General features: G+C 41.8%; 1 protein-coding gene across 2 annotated transcripts in view; it reads right to left on the reverse strand.

Moving 5' to 3' along the window:
- Window positions 1-2,251: 2,251 nt before the first annotated feature.
- Window positions 2,252-17,339, reverse strand: part of PPM1L (protein phosphatase, Mg2+/Mn2+ dependent 1L) — a 229,727-nt gene continuing 214,639 nt past the window's right edge. For both annotated transcript variants that reach the window (XM_060242431.1, XM_060242430.1), the window contains 2 exons: window positions 12,156-12,317; window positions 2,252-2,718 (listed from right to left, as the gene is read on the reverse strand). In XM_060242431.1, the coding sequence (XP_060098414.1) occupies window positions 2,372-2,718; window positions 12,156-12,317 (509 nt within the window). In that variant the 3' untranslated portion in view covers window positions 2,252-2,371. The remainder of the gene's footprint in view (window positions 2,719-12,155; window positions 12,318-17,339) is intronic.

Genomic DNA, 17,339 nt, shown 5'->3' on the forward strand with positions numbered 1-17,339 from the left:
TGCATTATTTTCTTCACCAGAAGAGATGGATCTTTTAATTAAATCTTTCAATTAAAAATCTATTTGGTATTAATATGTGCGTAATAAAATATGGACAGGTGAAGGGACTTTGCACATATACCCTCCCTGGATATCTGAATCTGGATGTTACAAGTCAATTTGTTTTGGAAACATACTCAATATAATTGAGCAGAGGTCACAGACAAGGGCAAGGAAAAGAAATCAGAAGGCTGGGATAACAGCTGACATATACTTAAGTTAGCTAAATCTTTCTCTGTGTTACTTTCAAGTCTGTCCTCTGAGAAATTACAGAACATTTTCCATGCTACCCCTGAGCACACAGCTATAGACAATGAAAACAGAAATTAAGGACTGTGTCCTGAAGCATTAGTCTAGAACACCTCCCCTCTCCACAAAACAAATTAATTAAATTCATTAGCCATGGGCCAATGACTGTGCTGAGACCCATGTGTGCAGGGTCTCCTTTTCTAAGGAAAATGTCTCTTAACAGAATGGATTGTGTGCATTCAAGTTTCCCACTTCACAGACTAGGAAGCTCCTGCAAATGTTGGGCTCCGAATAATGATTTGTAAACTGTTATTCACACCTCATGTGCATACAGACTTTTGTCTTCACTTCCCCAAAGGAAGTACTACAGATGGACAGAGATTGCACCCACAGCATTCTTCTGCCCACAGAAATGTCCATCTAGCTTTGTATGCACATCAGAGCTACTGGCGTAAAAGGCCCCTGTCCTTAAGAGTACCCACTAACCGCCAAAAGTATTTTAGATTCCTCCAAGGACATCCACAAGTCAGATTCTTGGTGAAGGAAAGCTGGCCAAAGGCGCATGTCTTGTGCAATAGCCTAAAATGACTCAGAGGAGCAAATTTAATAAACTACTACTTCTCCTTGCTATCATGATGCTCCACTGGAATACTCTTACCCATTCCTTTGAAGACACCATAAAATAATAAGTGGGGGAAGAGCTTCACAGCCAGGTCACACCTAAATTATGAATACCTAGGGCTTCTTTTGAGCAGGAATGCAATCATGGGTGCACATTCAGGGGGTGTGGCCTAATATGCAAATAAGTTCCTGCTGGGCTTTTTCTAAAAAAAAAAAGCCCTGCAAATACTGAAATCTGAAACTAGTCAGTTTTCTACAGTGCAGCATGCATGACACATAGGTTCCTAATTATAGATCAGTCTTATTGTGACTTTTCATCTCTAATGGACATCTTGGATTAATGACAACATTAACTGTCTAGATTGTCAAAACCATTTCCCCCCAATCTTTTGAACTAACCTTCTATCCTATTGAAACAGTTTTAAAAAAAAAGAAAAAAAGAGACCCAACATAATTAGGCAACTGTTTCATTTCAGATGTGCTTGCAACATTTCTGCCCCCCCATTTGATCCTATGTAAATAATTGAAAACAAAATCTCAATGTTATCTAGTTATCTCTTCTGCTAAAAAAGTGTCGATTTCCCTCATTACTGCACTCTCCAGCCACGAAAACCATCTCTGATAATTATTGAGCATTTACAGCTCTGTCCTGACAACCGGCACATCTAGAAGCAAGAGTTAACGCTGTTAGTGCAATTTCCTAACGAGCAAGAACCCTAGAAAACTATCTGTGGTTGGAGTTAGAAGGCAAGGTGTCATTAAAGGCATGTGTACAGACAGTATAAACACACAGCTATGGAGAAGCTCAATAGCATGGCCCTAATTATGTTTCAGAAAGGGTATGTTTAACTATGAAAAGAGAAAGGAGGATTGCCTGTTTTGCACCAAAAGGCTGCTCTTTTCCATTTGTCTAGGAAAAAGACAGATCAACAATTGCAAAGCCTTCTGCCACCTGCCTTCCTACGGCAGATCAGAAACAAACAAACAAACAAAACATAGCAGTTGCACTGCAGAATGAAGATCGTTACACTGCTGAAAAGCCAATGTCGTTTCCATTGCTTGCGGACTAGCATTCCTGGCTTGCCCCTGCACTGCTCATCCAAACTGTGGATTCCAGCTCTTAGACAGCAAATACTTAGGAAATATTTGAAAGTGGAGAAAATGCAGGTATTCAAAGCGGGAGTTTTCAGCCTTTACAATGGAAAAACGTGGTAAGCTTACACCCTTACGGAGTTGCAAGAAAGAAAACAGTGGTGGGAAGGGAGATTTCTTCCTTAAACATTGCTTTTGAATGGGTTTGCTGCATTGCTGTTTATAAAAAGAGTGATTTTCCTCATTTCAGGTTTTTGTTTTGGAGGTACAGTCTTAATGTGAATATACTTGCTACAGCGGTCTACTGCATTGAAGTGTAAAGGTTTGTTGAAGAAGTTCACCAAGAGAGAGGCAGAGAGACACATGACATTTACTGGTCTTCTGTTTTACCAGTACTCTTGAACTTCACCACCATGACTGTTATGTTGTCGGGGCATCCTCTGTAGAATGACTGGAGGACTATACTCTTGGCTCCGAAGTGGGGTTCATCCAAGCGTTCCTTGATGAACCGAACAGCCTCCTCATTGCTAAAAGCATCCCACAGCCCATCGGATGCCAGGATCATGAACTCTGGCTGGAGCTTGTCCAGATCAAAGGTCAGGATGTCAGGGTCTGGGATGACGACGTTCAGATTTTTCAGTGGATAATCTCCAAGGGAGCGGGACATGGCCAGGATCCCCTGAACACGCCAGGAACCATTGAAACTGATGAAGCCACCTGGGGAGGAAACAAACGACAATGTTGATGTTCTATCAAATGGTTTCTTTATGCAGTAGTTTTCTGAAGTTTCTGTGCCTGTGGGTTAATAAAATTAGTCAGATTCAGATTATTTATTATTATGGTACATAACCAATAAAAACAATTTAAGAAGTCAGTCCATTCAAATCTGATGTACAAAGTCCTCAAACATTTAGGCATGGTTGTTACAGTAGAATAAAAATGTTCAAAAAAGGGAGTTTTGCAAAATTTAAAAAAAATACAAAAAGGATAAAAACGGTAAACTTCAAAGTCCCTCCTTTACAAAATCATCACAAATTTTCCTGGGAGCCACCAGAAATCTGGCGCAATCATACATAAATTGAGGATTAGAGTCTGCTAACAATATATTTCTAGTTTTGGAGTCCAAAAGGTCCCAGCATCTCTCTAGCAAAGGATGAATATACTTGGCACGTATGCTTTTGTACAGTCCACACTCAAGCAAAACATGGCCAATTGTTTCCACTTTATCTGTACAGTAAGGGCAAACCCACTTTGCCACTGGCACCTTTCTATAATGGCCTTCTACGACTGCAGATGGAAAAATATTGCATCGCGCCATAGAAAAGGCCTTTCTGTGAGATGGTATTACTAGATTTGAAAGGTAAGGGGCTAGAATCACAACCTATCTCCTTGGAGGGTGGGGACTGGATAATAAACAAGTCAATGATTATTGGTCTTTGGATTTCTTCTTATACTTTACCAGGGCTTTTCTTGGAGCAGGAACTCCAAGAGCATACAGTAGGCCCTGTAATAAGAGCCCTGTAAGCACTTGGAGGACTGGCTACATCAGGGGTGTTAGTCTAATATGCAAAGAAGTGCCTGCTATAAAAAAAGCCCTGCACTTTCCACCCCAGACACTCCTATTCCACATACCCTGCATCTCATGTACTTGGAAAGTTCTTTTCCATAATGCACCAGTATGATTGTCGCTGAAGTATGTAGTATGATTTTCCTACAAGAAAGGAAAAACTTCACAAGGACACAACTTGGAAAAGGAGAAACTGAGAAGGAACTCTTCTCCTATGGCAAACCATCCCATTGTAACCTGCACTTCAGGGGTGGCCAACGCTAGCTCTCCAGATGTTTTTTGCCTACAACTCCCATCAGCCCCAGCCAGCATGGCCAATGGCTGAGGCTGATTGGAGTTGTAGGCAAAAAACATCTGAAGAGCTACCGTTGGCCACCCCTGCTGTAGGTCTGTGTACGTGTTAAATGTCATCAGGTTGCTCCTGACTTATGGTAACCTTATGAATTAATGTCCGTCAAAACATCCTATCTTTAACAGCTTTTCTAGAGTCAATCCATCTCATGTTTGATCTTCCTCTCTTCCTGCTGCCTTCAGCTTTTCCTAGCATTATTGTATTTCTCAGTGAGTCTTGTCTTCTGATAATGTGACCAAAGTACCATAACCTCAGTTTAGTAATTTCAGCTTCAAGGAAAAGTTCAGATCTAGAACCCACTTATTTGTACTTAATAGCATTCCAGTCTAAGGAACTGCCCCCCCTCAAGAAACTGCAAGAGAGCACAGCCTGTACTGTACCACACTATTAGGCTGGAATTGCACCATGATATGGGGATAACACTCAAAATGGTGCCTCCAAATCATATCTCCCTTTCTTCCTCAGTAAAATGTAGGGATGTTTGACAACTTATAATGTAATCACACTGCGTATTTCTCTCTCCTTTGGCTCCACTTCATTGGCTGCATCCACAAATGCAGAGCAAACATTCCTACAACTTACTTGGGAACAAGAGGGATTACTTGACATAGGGAGGCTATTTTCAGTGGGATCCCAAAGTTGCAGGCAATATAGAGTTCCATCCTAAATGTGCAATCCTCTGCACATTTATATGGAAATAAGTCATGCTAAGCTCAGTATCACTTACTTTGAAGTAACTATGTATAGAAATGGGCTCCACAAAGATGTTTTACAAGCAGAAAAAAAGGTAGTGAAAAGAACTGATGAAGTCAGAGTAAATAGATTGTGAAGACCATCCCTTTACAGCTGTTTTTTTTTTTTTAAACAGATCCACTTGAAAATACATTTCATGCTATGAATCTTGAAATCCATGGTATGCATGAAATCAAGGAAATATCCATACATGGTATTAAAGGAGTAGGACTGAATCAGTATCCCTGCCAATGCTGCTGAAACAGTTGAGTGAGACACAGATCGCTAGAGGCAAGTACATCCTTGTTTTTTCCCCATTTCCCCCCAGTTTGCCAAACATATGACAAACTGCTGAACAGGGAGAAAACCCAGGTTTCACCTCAACAATCTGCCGTACAGAAAACCAACTCTCAGCACTCCCCACTCAAGCCCTCTGTCCTCAGGTTCTAATCAAGCCCTCCGTCTCCCTTTGGTGCCATTCAAAGACAGGCTTGCGCTCATTTACAAAGATTTATGAAGGAGGTGGGATATCAGACACACTCTTCTAAAGACGATAATCTTACTCCAGGGCATTAAGAAAAAGAGAGAACACACATACACAAAGGAAGATCATTCCCTTTTCCATCAAGAGGCCTTGGTTGAGCTGTAACGCTAATGACCCAGAAAAGTCTTGTGGAAACAATCACTCTGTGCTTTGAGTTTCAGAGGAGAAAATACAAAGAAAGATGGGTGGTGGGTGGGGAAATATCCTCGTGCGGCAAGAATAGAATCCTCTCCCTTAAAGCAATGACTACAGCACCTGAGGGAGGGCTAGGAAACTGCTGTCACATTAAAACCCATGAGCAGATTTGGATTCAGTGACTCCCATTCAGCAGAGCATCTGCAGAGCTGGGGGGGTCAGGTCGGGTGGGGTGGGGTGGTTAAGGGATTCACAGTTCTTTTGAAAAGCAGTAGTAGTTTGGCAGAGAAAGGAAACAGAAAGCACTGAATAGGCCCTGCTCCGTGGCTCAAACAGCCATTCTGTGGGATTTCAACCTTCCTTAAAGGGTTCCACCTGCCAATCTCTGCTGTTGGCTCAGGCAGGGGAACAGTATGTGCAACCCCCATCCATTGTGTAGAAGGCTGATTGCTGCATGTACATAATCACATGGAGTTGTGACCTGCTCCGAGTTGTCGAGGCAGCAGGTGCTCTGCTGTATAATATGTATTTTGAACCTGTTTTGTTGGTTGGCTGCTTACCAGCAGATACAGCGTTTATTGAACTGGACAAGGCCTGAAAATCTACCTGTTTACTCCATTCTTTGCTAATCCAACGCACAAGAAGTTCTTCAACCCATTTCTTCCTTCACTGTTAAATTCAAGGAGGTTGTTCCGGAACCCAGTTCCAATCCTGCTTGTGTCTTGGACTGCTTGCGATACTGAGCAATTATAGTATGTAGGAGGAGAATGTGGATAGTTAGGAAATAGCTCTAAAGAGGAGATGCTGGCTCATAATGTAAGGGTTCATTGCCTATTGGGCCTTCCTTTTGAGTGGGTGGTCATGCAGTAATGGGCAGGAGATCATTTACATGCAATATAGATGAACACCCACCACACTGTGCATGGCAGACTAGCCAAAAGAAATATATCATTGCCTCTTATCTCTTCCTTTTGTATGTGTGCTTCTTTGTGAATGTGGATGTAAGCCTTAATTTGCTCTATTCATTCAGCTTTCCAAGACCATATAATATGGTTCTTTAGCCAAGATGAAAAGCCTCAATGTGCAGTGCTGCATTTGAACAATGTGTTCTTCCTTCAAAGAACAGACTAATATCTGCAGGAAGGCTGGTAAAGAAATATTTCACCGGGACCTGAAGATTAGGGGCTCAGAGAATGAGCTCTGATCCGGGAGGCGCCTGAATAAATCCATGTCTCTGGTGGTTGACTCTTATTTATTTATAAAAGGTTCAGGCCCATGGGTGCCTTTCAAAATAAAATAGAAACAAAACATTAGAATTCATTTGTTTATTTTTACAAGAAAGCCACTCTGCTTTAACTTCAGCTTTCTACCTGCCATACGGGGATAAAAAATACTAGCCTACCTTACAGGTCTGTTGGATTACAAGAAGACTCTGTCTGTGAAGTGATTTCAACAATGAGAGCACTTTATAAATACTGAGCATCTTAGCTTTTACATATATATATATATATATATATATATATATATATATATATATATATATATATATATATATATATATATATATATATATATATATATATATATATATATATATATATATTTGGTTGAAATTCTGTGAAAAATTGGAAATGCAGTAGGCAAGAGTAAATGTTTGAGCTCAGCAACCACCTGCAGGAAAAAAAAAATTAAAAGGGTGATATTCATGAGCTCTTTTTCCCCCTTCATCTTCTCCAGGAAAGGAGAGGGCTGATGGAATTGACTTGTGCGATCTGCTTATCGAAGCTTCCGCAGCCAGCGCTTATGCATAGAAAGTGACTTTTCACTGCCTCCGTAACGAAAAGACTGAAATCTTTACATAGCACATGTGGTGTTGCCTGGGGTTGGATGAGAAGTGTTTTCTTACAACTTTTTTCATGGGTTTTTCTTTCAGCACTTTAAGATTCTCATTATGAAATCAAAAACTGCTTTGTTCCAAGTTGTGCTGAAGAGGAAGGTTTGGAGGGTTTCCTTTTTATATATAAAAAAAGCAAAATTATTGGCATTGCGACCTTCTGTTGTCAGAAGAGTGCAAGTCAACAGGATCAAACTACGTTTCTATCAGGAACCTGTATGCAGTTTGTGGCTCTTCAGCTCAACATGATTTACTGTTCACGTGGAGCTTACACACGGCATGGCAGGAATGTAATTTGCACATGTAAATGTACACAGATCCCCACCGGAAAAATCATCTCTATATATGAGTAGGTTCAAAATGACAGCCACAGAGCTTGATGACTAGAAAACACAGAGAAAAGGGACACTAGAAACGCCAAGGGGTTGGAGAAACTTCCTAAAGAGAACAGGCTAAAGCATTACGCATTAGTACTATTACACACTTCTTGAAGTATGAATGTTTTGGTGACAACAAAACATTATATGGGTGACAAAATAATATAAAAAATACCACACAGTTTGGTATGGTAAGAATTAACTTTACTGTAGCGCTATTAAAGCAAAAGGTTCTTCTATTTCCCATTTATGTGCTGTAATCCTTAATAATATTTTCTATGAACGCACTGTTGTCTACTCTGATTAACAACAGATGTTCAGGGATTAGAGTAACACCTGCTATCTGAGTTTCATTTAAATGGATATGCTACAGACTGAACCTGGAGTTTTTGGCATGCAACACTGTAATGCTGTACTATTAAACTACGTACTATGACAGCTAAATGAAACTTCCACATATATCATGGTATCCTTTTGAATGTCAAATGCTGGGGACAGAGAAGGTCTTCTTTCAATGACTGCTAGGTGGCTGATGAACTTAGAAGGAGCTTTGATTTGACATGGAAAGACAATTCTTAAGTTATCTTGTTATGGATTCTAACATGGTCTTTCCAGTGGTGGACTAGTGCGCTTGAAGGTCAGCACTAATGTACCTCAAGAATACTAAAGTACAGACAGATTGTCAACCACATGTTCAGAAGACTCAAGGATGCTGAATTCTGCTGAGCCCCCCTCTCACTGCTGACTCCCACTTTGTCACATATACTGCTCCCAAAGGTCAACTGTCTTCCCCCACCACACAACCCTTTAGAGGAATCAGGGGACTGCAGTGGGAAGAAGGAATTATGCAATTTACTGCCTTAAAAAAAACCCCTTAAAGTCTTTGAAACTGTAAGGTTGGATATAGGCCATTGGCATTGCTATTGGGGGGGGGGGGGGGCTCACAGGGTTGTTTACATGCTTGTTATACCCAAATTAGTATCTTGCTTAATGGAACTGGTTCAAAGCATTATGTGACCCAAAACGGATGGACCCACACTCTTCAAGAGAAGTACCTTTTGCACTGATGTTGCCAGCTCTAGGTTGGGAAATACCTGGAAATTTCAGGGGTACAGCCTGAGAAGGGTGAGGTTTGGAGAGGTGAGAGACTTCAATGGGGTACAATGCCATAGGCTCCACCTTCCAAAGTGGCCATTTTCTCCAGGTGAATTTACCTCTGTCACCCAGATTGTCACGTTCTCAGGGTGCAGGCAGGCAGGAGTCCAAAGCCAGTCCAAGGTCAAAGTCCAGGAAGTCAAGCAGGAGTCAAGTCACCAATGCAGAATCACAAACCAGAATCAGAAGTCAATGTCCAAAAGCCAAAAGGTCAAGGTGCCATGGAAATCAAGCAGGTCAGGAAGGAGTGTGGATGCAAGCCAGAGAATAGACTTGTTGCTTCCACAGGGTTACCAGGTCCTGGGTGGGAGCTATATGGGAGTCTCAATCAGCCTGCTCCCTGGGTGGCAGTGACTCTGCTAGAACTCAGGGCTGAGAGATCTGAAGCATCAGCGTGCCTCATGTCTTCGCTCTGAAAGTTCTTTCCGGAGCCTGCTTTGAACACTTGAGATGGGAGGAGGAGAGCTTGGAGGAGATTGATCGTCAACAGCTGATACTGGTGCCTGGAGAGTGATTGATGGGCCAGCTGCTGTTTGTTCAGCTGAGGAACTGGCTGGCAACACTTCCAGGTCTGTTAACCCTTCCAGCTCCTCCTTGTCAGGGCTCATGACATATCAGTTTTAACCCCAGCAGATCTCTAGACCACCTGGAGGCAGAGTCAGCCCTAGACTGTCTGGCACCCTTAGCAATGCCAACTTCTGGTGCTCCCCCTCCCCGCACTGATAACATCACCAAGTCACATGGGGGTGCCCAATTTGGCACTCCCAGAAGGCTGTTGCCCTAGGCAATTGCCTAGTTTGCCTAGTGGCAGGGCCGGCCCTGCCTGGAGGTTAGTAACCCTACTTTGGATCCTTTGCAATATCCCAGAAGATGCTGGGAAGTAACACTCAGAGAGATGCAAACACATACTAAAAACGTGTCGGACAGCTGCTGACTAGTATGCTCTCTTATCCTTTTCAGCCAGCCAATATGGATAAATCAGAGATAACAGATGTGAATTACTCTGAAAACGACCCCACCCCTGCCAAAGCAACCAAAACACTTCCTATATAATTAAAAGAACAATGAAGCCAATATACCATTTTGAGACAAAATCACATAAAGCTGCATTTCCAGTCAGCAGGGGTGCCTTCTACTGATTATATAGTGAGAATTTCAGAATATTAATCTCCTTTAATGAGGCTTCCACGTCTGGATTACAATATTCAGGTTCAAATGTTAATTGCTAATAGGTGCTATGCTGTTAAAAGACTATTTTTCTCTCCAAGGAAGAAAAAAAAAAATCTACATTTCCCTCCACTCCTTGGTAAACACAGAATTACTGCCTTCTTTGACTATCTCATTATTGCAGGATATAAAGCAGCATTAGAAGCAGAGGTGTCAAGTTTATTCTGAATCTCAGCTTCATTTTTTAGTAAAGTTATCAGGTGTATAAGAGTCAAAACTAAGATGCTAACTGGAAGTTAACAGAGTGAACTGGCCATTGAAAATGTACTAGTTTTACCCTCCAGTTTAACAAAACCAGAATTATATTCATAAAGGCCAAGTTAGATTTGACTATATAGACCTGTCATGGGAATCTCCTCCATTTTTAATAGACTAAAACACCACAGGATAGAAGCTGGGAATTCAGACTGCGGTTGCTGCTCAAGGGTAGGGTGGGGGCCAATCCTTCTCTGCCATGCTGATTTCCCAACCATTTTGAGGGGAGTGGGCATGGCTCAGTGGGCGAACAAATGCTTGATGTGCAGAGGTTCAGGCAAAAGGTGATGTGAAAGTCCTCCACCTGAAATATTGGACAACTGCTGCAGTTTCATGGGTTCATGCATGGGTCCACAGAGCTGCTACTTGCCCAGCAGGGAGAAACAGAGATACCATAACACAACCTGTACATTTCACAGCATGTGATACACAGCAGTTTCTGTGGTGTCAATGAAATCAGGAACATGGTACCTCACAGTCTTGGTCCATATCTGAATATCAGTCAGTGAGTAGTACTGCTTCTTTGTAAACAGCCACCAATATGGAGAATGGAAAATGATAACATTATAGTTTCCATTCTTATAGTGAACTATGCTTGACATGACAGCTGGTGGGTGAGAAACACACCTGGAGAATATTGATCTCCATGGCAAACATGCCCAGGCTGAATTAAAAATTAACAGCAAAGGACTGTAAGTGAGGAATGGAACGGAATATAGTGTTGCTAGCTGTATATTAATAGGCTCTGTAGAAGGCAGCAATTAAAACATTTCATTTAAAGATCTCTGATAATTTTTTTGGCACTTGGAATATTTTCTCTGTTCTTCAGATTACTGGCTCAACCAGTTTTCTCTAGATTATTTCTTTTGTTCCTCTGGATCCTTAAGAGTCTTTGGGTTGAAAAATAAAGACAACACATCAGAATATCCATAATTGGCTGTCCTCAGTGTTTTTAAAAAAGTACATTTCACATCTGATTCAGATCAGGGCTACCTTGGAAGTGGAGAGGGGGCTTAAGCCTGCAACTGCTGCATCATTTCATACACCACACCCAAACACACATGAAGACGCCTTATATTGAACCGGTCCATTGAGATACATACTGCCTGCCAAGGCTTTTTTGTAGCAGGAATTCCTTTGCATATTAGGCTACACTCCCCTATGTAGTCAATCCTCCAAGAGCTTACAGGGCCTACTGTAAGATCTCGGAGGATTGGCTACATCAGGGGGGTGTAGCCTAATATGCAAAGGAGTTCCTGCTACACAAAATGCCCTGCTGTCCACTCTGACTGGCATACTGGCAACAGTTCTCCAGGCTGTCAGGAAGAGGTCTTAACATCATCTTCTACCTGGTCCTTTTAATTAATGATAGCATGAATTGAACTTGGGACCTTCTGCATGCCAAGCAGATGCTCTATCACTCAGTCATGGGCTCTCATTGCCCCAGGCTACCACTCAGTCGTGGTCCCTCCCCTATCAGATCTGTTCCCTCTAATGTTCCTATCTGTTTCAGAAGACAAAAAAAATTGTGGACCCCTCTCTTTTTCTTTCCAAGGTTAATAGAAGCAACAGGGGTGGTTGTGGTGGTCTTGATAGCAAAACCATACAGGGATGGAAGACTTAACCTCCTCCCCTCCCAATCTGAACTTGGACTGCATAACTGTACTTATACAAGAGTCTGGGAAATCCTGATTTCTGTCTTGTCTGGCTTGCTTCTTAGAAACATCAAGTCCCTCTGGTCTCCCCCAATCCTTGATGTTCTTTGTTTACATTCCAGGTCCTCAGAGACACAGGATGGCCTCCCTAAGGAGAGACTTGAGATGATTATATAACCGAATAGCCAAACAAAACCCAAGACTGTTACAATATTCAACCAGAGTGCCCAAGGAAGCAAACATCAAACTTTATAAGCTTACCAGCTCTTTTAATCCTCTTCCTCTCCTTAAGCTGATAGGGCTTGTGATCATGCGACAAAGGAATAGCATTTCCATCCTTATCACATAAGACGCCCCTTGAATCCCCGACGTTGGCCACTGTGAGCTCCTTATCTGACAGTAAGGCAATCAAACATGTTGTACCTGGAAAGGGGAAGCAGGGGGCACAAGACAATTAACTGAAAACCACGACTGCTCACACAACACTCTTCCCTCCACCTTTGTTATCTGAGTCCAGCAGCTAGTGGGAACAGCAGTTACATTTTATCTGAATGAAACATCAAGTGTTTTGATGACAGTATGTTTAAAAGGCCTTGATCAAATCTGGCAGTCAATTTTTTCCCTCCCCATGATATTTTTAGTCTATCTGATTTTTAGGCTGATATGACAGGGGTCAATCCTCCAGCACAGCCTTTCTCCTCTGTCCTGTCATTTTAGGTGTTAATTTTAACACATTGGAAAAAAACTTTTTTTTTTTCAAAAAAACCCAGCATGTACAGAATATCCATCTTTTCTGGACAATTCTAATTATATAACTGATGAATAAAATGCTTGACAAAACACACACAAAGGTAGATACACAAAATATGCAGTAGATTAACGGACTCTAGAAAAAGGCCGCAAATTGCAAGAGGCAGAGGGAAATGTATTTCCAGTGATAACCTGACAGCTGTCTTCCCCCATTGGACAAGGAGAGTAATAAAAGAGAAAATTCCTATTGACATATCGGCCTGTTCATAGGCTCATGAGTGACAGCTACTTCCATTTACAAGGTGTAGGAGGGGAAAAAAACCTACATCTGGGGCAGCTGCAGCCCACAGCTTTACGAGCAAGAACGGAAAGGCAGCTTCCATGCATGTGAATACCTTGAGCTCCATCATTCAATTAAGTAAATTATGAATTCTCTTCACAGATGCACCTGCCTCACGCTTATTCAGGCCATTGGTCTGTCAAGTCCAGAGCTTTCCATTCTAATTGCCAGTGCATCACCAAGGACTCTCAGGCAGAGCTCTCCCCCCGTCCTGTTATGTGAGATGCCATGCACCGAACCTGCAGCCATGTTCTGCTTAAGGCATATAGTGGCACAACAGAACAGGTACAACAGATACAATACTCTTCAAGTTGGTGGTAGAACAGAAAACTTCTCGCTGTTTGTAGTTCAAAAACCAACCAACCAAAAGGCAAATGGTCACTTCTTCAGATACCTGAATGGTCAAGATACTGGGATCTGAAGAAGTGAACAGTGACTTATAGAATAATAGATTCACAGAATCCTAGAGTTGGAAGGGACCTCCAGGGTTATCTAGTCCAACCCCCTGCACAATGCAGGAAACCCACAAATACCTTGATATCCAAAAAGACACCCCTGTACTGATTCCCAAGCCATGCACCCCTGGAATGTGATATTGCAATGTGACCCTAGAATATTAATATGACACAGCAATGGCCATTTGAATTGGAATGGTCTTTCTTGCACAAAAGGGAGAAAAATCCAGTTCCTTCTAGGTCTCAGGCAGGCTGGAATGATATCAAGTCTGGTTCATAGGCTGGACAAACATGGTGGCCAATGCTGAAAGCTTAAGAAGCATCCATCTTTCTGTTCCTGGAAATGAAGAATTCCGGGCCCAGAGAGGGACATATGATGGGCAGAGCTGTAAAAGTTCATTCACTTCTTTTGGCAACCTTTTAAGTCTCGTTATCAAAACATAAAAAAATAAGGGTTACCAGGAACCCTGCAACACAAATAAATGGCTTGTATATATATGTTCTGTTATTCTTCAGGGCAAGACAGCAGAAACATAAAGGCTAAAGGTTAAGTGGCCATCTTGTTGTGAATGTGTGGTATACTTGTAAACTGGTCTCACATTTCTGCCAGGGAACAAAGTTTCTATTTTTCTTTAATTATTGCTAAGGCAATCAAAGTCAACCAGTCTCCTGAACACTTGATGGATGCCTATCCATGTTTGACACTAAGGGAGAAATCTATCACTTTTGGGGAGTTTCAAAAGAATCAGTTTGGAAAAACAGGGCCATAAAAAGTCATTTGGCCAGTGTAATTAAAATTCCTCCATTGGGGTATGGATCTATGACACATTGATCTCTGATTGGATATTCCACATATGACACTCTGATTTTCCATTGGTGTGACACTCTGCTTCCTCATTGGGTAACTGAATCACTTGATGTGACGTAATTTACCCTAGAAAACAGGCAATCCCACCTGTCAAGATTAGAGTCGGAAAAAGAGGGAATTCCTCCATCCTCTCCTCCCTCCATCCCTTCCTACCCTCACCCCCCCTTCTTCTCAAAAGAAATCTCCCTCCAGAGGCCTTACATTTCCTCTGACTGAGCCTACCCTGCAAGATCTAGGTATTGTATAACTTCCCCCCACCATCCATACTTATTCAGCTAACCACTGTATTCCTCTTGTATGCTTGAAATTGTTTGATTGGGATGTAACTATTTGAAAGCCTATACCTATAATAAAATCCATTATTAACCAAAGGATTTTCAGTGGTCTATCTCCGTAAACGTAGACAGAGATCCCTGCTCACCTCACCTCTCGTAGACTCACCATTTTGAGCTAAGAAATATTAATATTCCCCAATAAAAAGTTAGTTGAGGTATAACAACCTACCCCAAATTCACAGGATCTTCATTGCTGTCAGGTGGCCATCTAGCCTCTGTTTAAAAACCTCCAAGAAAGGAGAGTCCACCACCTCCCAAGGAAGCCTGTTCCACTGAGGAATCACTCTAACGGTCAGGAAGTTCTTCCTTATGTTGAGCCGGAGACTCTTTTGATTTAATTTCAACCCACTGGTTCTGGTCCTACCTTCTGGGGCCACAGAAAACAATTCCACACCATTCTCTATATGACAACTCTTCAAGTACTTGAAGATGGTGATCATATCAACTCTCAGCCGCCTCCTCTCCAGGCTAAACATGCCCAGCTCCTCTCCAGGTTAAACATGTCCATACAGACCTCATAGGACTTGGTCTCCAGACCCCTCACCATCTTCACTGCCATCTTATGAAAGCTCATACCCTGCCACCAATTTTGGTTAGTCTTTAAGGTGCTACTAGACTCTTGCTCTTTTCTACTGCTGTAAAACAGACTAACACGGCTACCCATCTTGGTCTATCAAAATGTAAATACAGTTCTTAGATGATTTTGACATCCGCATCATAACAGAGATTTGTTGTGCAGGATGCCTTTGGTGCCCCACTGTTATCTCTGTCTATGGAAGGCCTGCCCTAGAATGGCAGGCATCAAGTTGGGGACTCCTGTTTTAGAGGGACCAAGGATGGCACCAGCACTATTGCTGGCACACCTTCCAGTGGATACATTGGTCACCAGCCCTTTAGCTCTTTGTGATATCATTCCCTTCTGCAACATGGGAATAATGCCACTGTGGTGCTGTGGTGTAGTGAGAGTTTACATAACATTGTCACGGTGCTAGTTTTGTCCCATTCTAATTTATTTGCTGGTGTATTAGATTGTAGGACTAGGCTGTGAAGGCCAAAATGAATCCTTAAAGAGAGGGATTTGGATTTAATGAGTTGAGGGAAAATGTCATACTTTATTTTGAGGTTGGTTTTTTTTAGTTACAGGACTCACAAGTTACAGGACCTCCCTTCCTTCAAATGGGTTTAAAGAACTATTAGAATGAAAGATCCAAATAGGCAGCCATGTTGGTCTGAAGTAGTAGAACAAAATAGGAGTCGATTGCACCTTTAAGACTAAGTTGGTCTTAAAGGTGCAATTAACTCCCATTTTGTATTAGAATGAAAGACCAACAACAAAAATTTCAGGGAAAAAAGATAATTGGTTTATAGCAGTAGTCATCTTACAGTCCTTGCCCAACACAACCTTCAATACCAGAAGATGCTAGCTTACAGAGAAGGGTTAATAAATACACAATGAATTGGTAAAACACCTGAATTGGTAAAACAGTCTGACAAATGATAAAGAAAAACAAATAACACACACCCTTTTCTGTGTTTCCCCCCCAGTAATCAAAATCAGCCTAAATGGTATCTATACTGAAAGGGAACTTGATTATGTGTGGTCTGAGTCAGGCGTCTTTTCCCAAATGACCACCTCCTGAGAATTTCTTTCTTTCTGTTTTTTGCCATCAAATCACAGCAAACTTATGGGGATGCCATAAGGTTTTCAAGGCAAGAGATGTTCAGAGGTTGGTTTGCCATTGTCAGTCTCCATGTCACCAACCCGGTATTCCTTGGTGGTCTCCCATCCAAATTCTGACCAGGGCCAGCCCTGCTTAGCTTCCAAGAGTGACAAGATCAGGCTAGCCTGAGCCATCCCGATCAGGGTGAAGAGTTCTTTTACAAGGACGTAAGAGAAGCAAGGAAACAAGTCCTTTAAAAAGTGGTGTTGAAACATTTCCAGGGAACACAACTTGACATTTAACTTGACTTATCTGAGTATTGCTGAAAATTAATTTATTTTCACATCACTGCAATTCATGTTCCAGTTATCATTTTAATGGTAAATAAAATTAATTTCATGGTTGCTTTCGTTTCCTTTTATGTGGGCCAGAGGAGTGCAAGGTGAATTTTCACCTCGGTTAGTTAATTTACATCTGATTATTCATAAGACTGAGACATCTGTCTTTGCATATAATGGAGACTCAGAAGAGGAAAAATTATCAACTAGGCAGGAGATTGGCTATGAAAAGCACTTCTTTATGTATGCATGAAAAGAAAGGGAATATAAAGGAATATAACAGAAATACACAGCATTCTGTGTACAAGCCTAAAAATTGTGATACCATCCCAGCCTGCAATGTGGAGACAATGTCATTGCAATGACAGTAGAATTACAGAGTTTATGTAGTATTGTTATAATGATGGTGTGTCGGATTTAGGATTAAGGTGTTCAGGACAAGATAGCCCCTTCTAAGAGGGCAAATAACTGGATATGATGTCAAGATCATGAGTCTCCAACATGGTGCCCGTGGGTGCCATAGTACCCTCTGCCACCTTTTTTGGAATCTGCCATGGTGGGGCTTTTGTCTAGCAAGGCTTCTGATTGGCTGTTCAGATTTTTTAAAATGTTGCTTAGGCAGCAGCAGCCACCACAATACAAGCATAGTCGCTGTGTGGTTGAAGGTAAGCGAAGGCAACCATTTTGTAGCTGGCCCC

Source organism: Heteronotia binoei, chromosome 6 (genome assembly GCF_032191835.1).
Source record: "Heteronotia binoei isolate CCM8104 ecotype False Entrance Well chromosome 6, APGP_CSIRO_Hbin_v1, whole genome shotgun sequence".
NCBI classification, from domain to species: domain Eukaryota; kingdom Metazoa; phylum Chordata; class Lepidosauria; order Squamata; family Gekkonidae; genus Heteronotia; species Heteronotia binoei.